At 37.8% G+C, this 9,260-nt stretch overlaps 1 protein-coding gene across 1 annotated transcript in view; it reads right to left on the bottom strand.

Annotated features, from left to right (window-relative positions):
* Positions 1-4,677: 4,677 nt before the first annotated feature.
* Positions 4,678-9,260, bottom strand: part of SYT9 (synaptotagmin 9) — a 61,149-nt gene continuing 56,566 nt past the window's right edge. Inside the window, exons 4-7 of the mRNA XM_026087752.1 lie at positions 7,347-7,467; positions 6,127-6,298; positions 5,358-5,487; positions 4,678-4,785 (exon numbers count right to left, since the gene is read on the bottom strand). Of these exons, the coding sequence (XP_025943537.1) occupies positions 4,678-4,785; positions 5,358-5,487; positions 6,127-6,298; positions 7,347-7,467 (531 nt within the window). The remainder of the gene's footprint in view (positions 4,786-5,357; positions 5,488-6,126; positions 6,299-7,346; positions 7,468-9,260) is intronic.

The raw sequence follows: 9,260 nt of genomic DNA, 5'->3' as shown, positions 1-9,260 counted from the left end.
GCTGAAGAATGATTGCCCTTTATTAGCCCTCCCCTCAAGCCCAGAAGAGTGGACTAAAATAATCTTTTACTTTTGTTTTATGTTGTCCTTTGTTGTTGTTTCATCCAAGACTGAATCAGCTCTGGCTCAGTTTGGCTGTATACTATTCAGTTCTGTTAGTGGTAGTTAAATTGGACCACTACTTAACACCTTTTTTGTAATTACTGCTTCTTCTGTTTTACGGATTAGCGGGGGTAGAATGCTGAATTGTGCACTGACTGGTAGGATCAGTCTGAGCTGTGAATCTTTTTTAATATATGCCTGGTTTTTGTTCTGGTAGTCCTTGCTTCCCCAGATTGAGATGCGTGATCCACTACCAGGATTACTTACAGGGAAAAATGAAACAAAGCAGAACAGAAACATTTTGTGTTTTCAGTGAAAATGGATGAAGAAATATTCCCATACTCAATTGCAGAAGGGTGGTGCTATGAGTGTTTTAGCATAAGAATTTCACAGAACTGCCCATTATAATCTGCCTCTGTGTCAGTATCTTGGAAGACTTTCTCATTAACACTCATTGCTTTTTCATAAAAGAACATCTGAAGTTGTGGTTTATTCTGGAAAACTACAAGTAACAGTTTAACAGCACATATTTAATGAGAGAAGCAGGATTAAAATCTTGCTGAGGTGCATTTCTAAGGGATTTCCTTTTCTATTTCAAAGTTGCTGTAGTGGTCATGCAATATAATTGCACATTCACAGGAAATAAGAAAACAAACGAGGGCCGGGGGTTTGGAATTATTTTTATGAGCCCTACTACTAAACCATGTCTGGGAAACAGTTCAAAAAAGAAAGAGTGAACATTATTGGGGTCATGATTATCTCTCTGTCTCCAGTTGCTTTTGTAGCAGTAAATCTTCTGTTCCTTCCAGTGTGCTGTTGCATTATTGTACTAAAATGCAAAGACAGCAGCAATGTACTGGCCCATCAGAACCACAATGTGTAAATTTGTTAGCAGATATAGCATTGGTTAAGTGGACTATAAAGGTGAAGAATGAAATATGCCAATATAGAAAATAACTATCATCCCACATGTGCTGCTATTATAAGGCAAATATTTTAAAAAGCATATAGTAATGCTGCAGCCTGAGTAACGGTTTGCAAGTCGTGAACTGGAAAGCAAGAAGTACGAGAATTTAATAAAAATTAGGTTTTCTTCCTAGTCCCTAAGCCTTTGAGGTGCACTGGGTTCCACTTTAAATGCTCAGTGAACACAGATTTCTTCTTTTGAATAGAACTGGATTCAAAATCATTCTCTTGCTGCCAGCCCCTTGAGCATTAAATAAACTGAGTATGGTAATAAAATCAAAAACACTAGCATTTATAATGATATTACTTTTTTTGTTCATGCCCCTTTGAGTTGCTAGGGACAAATCTTAGAAAGACTTCTACACTCATCTATGGAGAGAAAATGAGCCTGCTGCATAGGTGTTCTCCTTTTTATAGAAGCTATACTCCTAACATTGCCCTAGGAATAGCGGTTTCAGTGGGAAAGCATGCAGCTGCCTGCTTTGCATTCCAAGCAGGGATGCGTGTATCATGATTTGTCCAGGGAATCAAAGAACTCTACTTCAAAAGAGAAAATCCGCCCTCTTTGCTTATGCGTATCTCCACACATCTCCACTCCTGGGAATTGTGTCTGAGTAAAGAGTTCAAGATTTGCCTGAAGTGAGGTTCATGCATGAACAGATATGAGCACTGTACTGTACCACTGGCCTGCTGATACAAAGCAGTCTATCAGCTTCAGTTGAAAGTCTAGTGAAATAGTTTTATATTTGTATATAAATATTACTGTATAAATATTTTATATTTATACAGTTTATATCTGTATTTTTGTTTTTTTCTGGACATGCCCAATTTTCTATTTGGAAATTTTGCTTGGGCAGGCTTTGAAGTGTTATTATGCATGGTAATTTCAGACTGTTCCAGACAGCTGCCATGTCTGGAAATCCTGGATGCTTCACAATATGTGCTGTATGCTATGGCTGCATAGCTTGAGGTTTTTGAAAAACATTAGATTTACAGGACGTATGCTTTATAGCTGCAGTACGCATTTACAGCAGATCCAAGACTCTGTAAAGGTAAAGCTGTGCTTTACCCATTAGCAGTTCTGATCTTCTGGGAGATCCTCAACTGATAGATAGTGATAAAACTAATTTTTTTCTGATTTTGGATCAAATTTTTGAGTGTTTTCTCCAGTCTGTGTAGGCATATTTGTGTCAGCTCAATTGTAAATCCAAAATGCTTGGTGAGCATTCATAACGACATGAAGGAAACGTGTGTGTGCATAAACTCATGTGAACTATGTATAAAGACAAGGGTTCCATACCTGTAAGTTTGTTTCAGGCAAAATAGCGTGTATGAAATACACATACTTTGCATGTGCATTTATTTAATAAATATCCCAATGTAAAAACTTGAATCGGATTCTCCCTGGAAAAGTTTGAAGGCGGAGTTAACTCCATGCATGGCTAAATAATGATCAAAAAATTATTCCAGAAGCTCTTGTTCCAGGACATAGATTTCTTCATGTGAAAGAGTTTAGTACTTTGATATATTTGTTCAATGGTCAGAGTTTGCCAACGGTTACAATATATTGTCATGTAAGATGGCCCTGTTAGTTCTATTACAAATCATAAATAAGATCTTCACAGGCATCATGTATTTGGAACAGCATTTTAAAATGACAGTTTGTGCCTGTGCACACTTAAGTGTATGATGGAGCATAGCTACCTGTGATATGCTTCCAACTTTTTGCAGTCCTATGGATACAACTAAGAAACATAACTGGAAAATTATTTACAGAGATTGAGGACTAACAGCCTCCATGTTATATGGATGGTTATTTTCTTTCTAAAAGAACATAGTGTCATTGCAAATGCCATATGTATCTTGTTCTCACCCAACAGAATATAGCTTTTCACTTTTTCAGATTTGAGGATTTCTGCACGGAACCATATTAATTTTGTTTCCATATAAGATGAAAGGAGGCACCAGCTGAGACTGAGGACACAACTCATCATCAAAAACAAATGTCTGATGACAATCATTCTTGAAAAAATCGATTTACCAAGCTATCCATTGCAATACTGAATCTTTTTTGCAAATACAAGAACCAGGTTTGTTGCTGTTTCAGCTACTTTTTGGTTTTCATTGCTGTTGCGTTGCTTGTAAAATCTTGGTTAGTTTAATGAACAGAACTTATGACTTGAATTTGGGCAATGCTTATGACCACACAAATAATTTATAGGTAGAAGTAGAGTCAGCTGACAAATTAATGCTACAAGTGGATAACATTGCACTGTTTGAAACCAATAGCTCTTCACACAGTAGAATACTGAGGGTCCTATTCAGCAAATATTCAGGATCCTATGACTGTGGCCACAGAGGTTTCAGAAGCTCTCGCTGAGTCTAATTCTGATTCAGGAACCAAAATGATATGCTGTGTATATATTTCTCTGCACAGCTTGGATGCACTGGACACCCTCCCCCACTTGATTCCTGGGAAGGAAAAAAATATGTCTCTTTTTAGCTCCGTGACATGTAAAGTGATTCACAGTAATGACATCTAAAGAAGTTAGCCAGGCATGTATGAAAAGAACAGGATGCCTGTAAAAAGGGAAGAGCTGTCAAAACTTAACTGTGGGCTCTGGCTGCAATAAAATTTATTAAAGGGGTGAAACAGGTTGGATATAAGGATGTAGCCAACTTCTGCTAAGAGACACTTCTCATATTCTGGGAAATAGTAACCATTACAATACTCCTCACATGCTTTGTCAAGCTGCTGCTATCACCGCTTGGCTACAGCTGGCAGCTAGGTGATGCGTTTTCTAAGCCCAGCTGCCAAATGCTCATTTCAAATGTGGCACTTCAGCCAGTAGCTAGCTTCTCATTGAGGACACAAGCGTATGGACAGAGCCCCCCGCTTTGCTGGAACTGTTCTTGGTGCTGTAATCTTCTACACTCTTCTTTGGCAGCGTGTATGTGTGTTGGCACCACCCATGTTCTGAAAAGGCACGGTGCCTTCCAGCTGCAGTAGAGTTTGTGAGCACTCAAAGGTCTTTGTGCTGAAGACTGCACTGCTGTGGTTGCCAGGCACCAGTAAATGTAATTGTGTATGGAGACACAGCACCACTGTGGTATTTTTGCCATTTTGTAGCATCTTCCCATTGTCATTTATTGAACCACCTATAGCTAGTGTTTACAACAAAGTAAATAAAGTCCTCAATTGCATTCTAGTAACATGCCTGCACTCTGGTGCATACAGTATACTCATAGAGGCTGCCAAGTACTTGCTTCTGTATATTAGGTGTTTATGGCATTATTCCTGGCTTAGTATGACAGTCTTCTCTAGCCTTCAGCAGAGGGGTAACACTGTGGGTGTTCATAAACATAGTAGTTTCTTCTGAGTGGGGTTACTATCTGACTTTAGCCAGTGATCGTAACAGTAAAAGTAAATCATGGTAACTCTTAGGAAGCAATTTAGTTAGATCTTTGATGAATTTTTGTGTCTCATGAATCAGGGTTAGCATTCTCTGTATTGGGAAGGGAGCAAGGGTTAGACAGAGGGATTAAAAGGACGTGTTTACCCCACTGGACTCTGTGGAATAGCCCCTGAGGATATGGCTAAGAAAGAGTTCAACAGGAATGCCAGATTTCTGCTGAATAGGTTATAAGGGTGAGGAAGCCTCTTCGGCAGCCATCCAAGCGCAGAAGACCTGCATAACATTTCTGCTGAATAGGGCCCTAAAGACAAAAAACAAAACAAAACAAAACAAAAAAACATAGGAAGCTTGAAAAGCTTTTCTGATTGTGTGGCTTCTTATTAACGCCTCAGATCTCCAGAGACACTTAAACATTTTTTTTTTCAGTGCAGTTAGACATTCCTTGAGATGTGCCAGTGGCATGGATTTAGTGTTAGTAGAAGTCAAATTAGGTTGTTCTATATAAAAGCAATAGATCTCTGTTTGGTCGTTCCTTAAACAAGGCCCATTAATTTATGTCAATTATCAGTGAAAGCTACCCAAGATCCTATTTATAAAACAAAACCAAACCCTTTATCCAGTGTATAATGTTTGGGTTTTCATGTGTATGTTAAAGGTAGAAAGACATACTTTCTGCCCCCCTAAAATTGAAAGGAGCAGACTTTACTTTCGTGTTATGCTTGACTTCTACTACTGGTGTTTCCAAGTCCTTTTCTAGGATTTACTGTATATGTGTGGATCTTGTTTTTGTTCATAAGATTTTATCCAACTTTTAATGCCATATGGAAGAATTTTCACAATTTTAGTAAAGGGGAAGCAAGAAATAAGTCTTACCTCTGCAAGAGGATGCCAGTGAGCAATGGGTTTCCGAGGGTACGAAAGCATTTCATTCCAGTGGTCGCGACCTAGACTTTCTGCATCGTTGCCTACTTGACACACTCCAATGACCTCATTGTGACCTACACTGTGAAAATGTTCCATAATATTTTTTTCTTAAAATTTACCTTTAGAACCATAGTACTTACATATTTTATTAAAGACATTAGTCAAGGCTTTTTAGAATTAACTCTTGCTGGGAAAATGTAATAGCCTATAAAATATATAGGTTTGCTCTTTGCATCTTCCAGCTAATCAAGATAATTTAATATTTTCCCCATTATAGCATACACCGTGTGTCTGCATGCATTTGTGCATCTTATTTTTGTATGAAGAATGTAGGAAGTTCTTTGTTTGTGTTCTGTAATTAGTTGCAAATATGAGTAAACTCTGAGCCACAATTTTAGAAAGGCAAGTGTGTCTCTAAGGAGTTAGCACACTTGCTAACAAACAGGAAATCAGTGTGTGGACAGTCTGATTATATGTTCGGTCATTTCCATCCTGATAAATACATATGTAGATTAGTTATGTCAGTTATAGATGCAAATTTGTATTTTAAAATTTGGGAAGGAAGTTCTGCCTGAAAATTCAAGAAATTTTAGTCTTCTACCAAAATCATCATGACAAAATATTTTGTTTCCCACATAGTGGGAAAAATAATAACTTTGTTCCTGGATACAAATGTAAGCCAACAGATATTGTTTTTTTACAGCTACAGGTATCTCACCGGTCATAATCCATAACAGCTATCGACAAGTTAATTTGGTCAATATTTTCTGGAGGGACGTCAAAGACTATGGCTTCATTGTAAACAGGATTAAGGGTATTCCTCTTGGTGGAAGTTTTCCTTTTCTTTAGTCGCCTTCCTTCACACATTAAAGAAACCTTCACATAGGGATCTGTGTGAATCATAAGAACATTGGTTTTCTTTTGTTGTTTTCTAAGCAAACACAAACAGAAAGTAAAGGGAGTTATCTTCTTGTATGCCCATACCTGCTTGCAGAATTTGTCACTTGTACCTGGGTGGAATTTGAGTTTATTTGTTAAAATGGACTGCCTGGGAGGCAATGGACATTCTGATTGAATGCTTATAATAAACAATTTAGGTTCAAGAAGCTCCTTGTTGTGTACTGACTTCTCAAAGGTATTAAAATATCCACTGAATTGTGTTATATGTGACTGTTTTGTAAACAGCCTTTGTATCAGCCTGTTTAGGACAGCCTGATTATTTCTTCAGATTTGTAAGACATGCAGAAGATGACAGTATCGTACACATTAGGATTTGCTGATATATGGCTGAATACAATTACAATTTCAAAGTGTAACAATTAAATGGCTTATATTTCCCAAGAGAATTAAAATTATTTTTGAAGTTTTGAATGTAGTTTAAAAAAATGTTTCTTTGTAGTTCCTTTCTGCAAGCTCTACAACTCCATGCTCGCTGAGTATTGAAGTCTTTGAATGCTTACTTCAATTAGTTTCTTGTTTTCATTATTAAATCTTGAAACGGTTGCTGAAAACAGTTTGGGATGATCATTGTGTTGTCCATATGCCAACAAAGCAGAATTGGCTCAGTGGCTCTTGGAGACTATCCAGGGTCAGTCTGCCTCTGTGCCATAGCCATAACAACTTTCTGCTGTGAAACCAAATTTCCAATGTTATGAACACAGGTTGGCCAACTCTTGCTGTTCTGAACCATGGTGGTTTTAGAAATAATAATCTTGCCCTCTTGCTAAGAGCAGATTATTTTAAGCTCTTCTTTGCAATGGTACAAGCTAAAATAAATTATTTACTTCTCAGAAACTCCTGTACTCAAGTCACTCAAGAGCTTGCACTATAAGGACCCTTCCTCTCAAAAAAACATTCTGGATGTTGACAGAACTGGAGTTCTGTGACTCAGGAGGGAAATAGGTCAGAAATTGGATTGAGCATTAAATAAATTCCTACCTGATGCTCCTGTGATATCCATTGCCTTTAAGTTTCTTGCTTTTATTATTGTAATAGTTAGTCTACCAGCTGTTGGAAGGTAGCAGAGTGAAAACATCAGGTCACCAAGATCCACGTTATCCTGTTCCAAGGAAGGAGAGACAATGTGAAGCAGTAATAAGAATTTTCCCTTCCCAGCAGCCTAAAAGACATAGAGCAGTTAAAGATAAAATATACCTTTGAGGATCTACAGTTATCCAAGCAAAAGCTGCATTCTCATTCTGAAACATACTGCAGAAAAAATAGACACCCATCTGTATACAAGGTTCGAGTTGCTATGTTTGTTGCTAGAACAACATTGTGAAATATAAGTGTGGTTATAATTTTTTAGCAGTCAGTCCTTAGAGATGAAACATATTCAAGTGATGAGGTACAGTGTGAGGCATTGAAAGATCTTTGTTCTGTTGTACCTTTGGTAGTGATTTGGATGTAATGTTGACAGACTGCAGCAGATCTCTCTGCCTTTCCTTCCAGTCTGCAGAAGAATAACCATAGTGTGGTTCACAGAGAAAACATTGGTTAGGCAGAGCAAAGCTTTATGCAACTCTCAAGCTTGCACAAACTCAAATGTGATAGTCGGGGTGAAATCACTGTGGTAATAGGGCAGTCTTTACTAGAAGTAGACTAAGAACTTTACTTTCTGTACCTTGCGCAGACAAGTAAGCTCCCTCAAGCTTTTCCACCTGCTTAGATGATAGAATGATTATCAACCCTTTCCTATGTCAATCAACTTTCATGTTTGGTCAGCTATAAAACTATAAATAGCATCAGAGTTTCAGAAAGTTATTAGAAAATGAACAAACCCTGTTTGCAGTTCCAAAATGTCTCTCTTTTTTTAAGGAAATCCAACTCTTTTATGAAAAAAAAAGGGTGATAAAGGATTGTATCAAATGATTTCTAGGATGTGATTTGCATTTTTTGCCTGAGCAGTGAGGCTGCTACTTTCATTGACCTACCTCCTGTAACCCCAACATTTCATTCTCAAGTGAAAAGAGTTTTCCTGTCTAGCAAATTCAAAGGTAGATTTTGGGTTTTATAGGGAAGGGAAATACAGCTGTTTTGGAATATGCACATCTTTCCCACTTAGTTTGTGGAACAGCTTCTTTCCCAGCTTGAGTTCTTCTGTGTCAGTTTGGGAGAATGTCAGCAAAACTGTCCCCTCAGTGTGGGGAAAGCACTGATTTATATACCAGCTTCTCTAGAGCTTTTTGAAGCAGGAGTTGGGAATGGCCTAAGTGTGATGCACACAGCTATCAGGTTTTATATATCCTCTAGAGAAAGACTATCATCTGGTATGGGGAAAATAGCTACAGCATATGAAGTGTCAGGGAGTGATGACCAGACAACTTCAGCATAGCAGAAAATTAAGTTCTGTGTCTTAATGCTGTCTTTTTCCACTCTGGTATGTAGCATAATCTTTGCTTGTCAGTCATGTAGGTCAAAGTCACATCAAACCAGTCCTTCCTTGGCATAAAATAACAGGGTGAATCAGAGTTTTGAAGAAAACTGCTGATTATAACTAAGTGGCAAGAAAGCAGCTGAATTACTGCAACTATCCAACATAATTTTATCAATATTCTGAGATGCTGCATTTTATTTCAAAGTCACTAGTGATACACTTTGCTTCTGCTGGCAAAGAACAGCCAAAATGTGGTTAGAAACAGTTTCCTGAATGGCGTTTCACCTGTAATGGACTGTGAGCATTAGACGGGGAGGTTTCTTAAACTCTGTTGTTGAAATTGTTCTACTTTGGAGTAACTGGTATTTGTTGGAGTTAAGCAGATACTGGCTCAAGAGTCTAGCTTTTGGGAGTCGGAAAGCCTGCATTTCAGTCCTTCCTCTAATAAATAATTAAATCTCAATAGGCAATAAAAA

Source organism: Apteryx rowi, unplaced genomic scaffold (assembly GCF_003343035.1).
Source record: "Apteryx rowi isolate R43461 unplaced genomic scaffold, aptRow1 scaffold_73, whole genome shotgun sequence".
Lineage (NCBI taxonomy): Eukaryota > Metazoa > Chordata > Aves > Apterygiformes > Apterygidae > Apteryx > Apteryx rowi.
The sequence above is the reverse complement of the archived record's forward strand: the minus strand, read 5'-3'. Positions and strand labels throughout refer to the sequence as shown.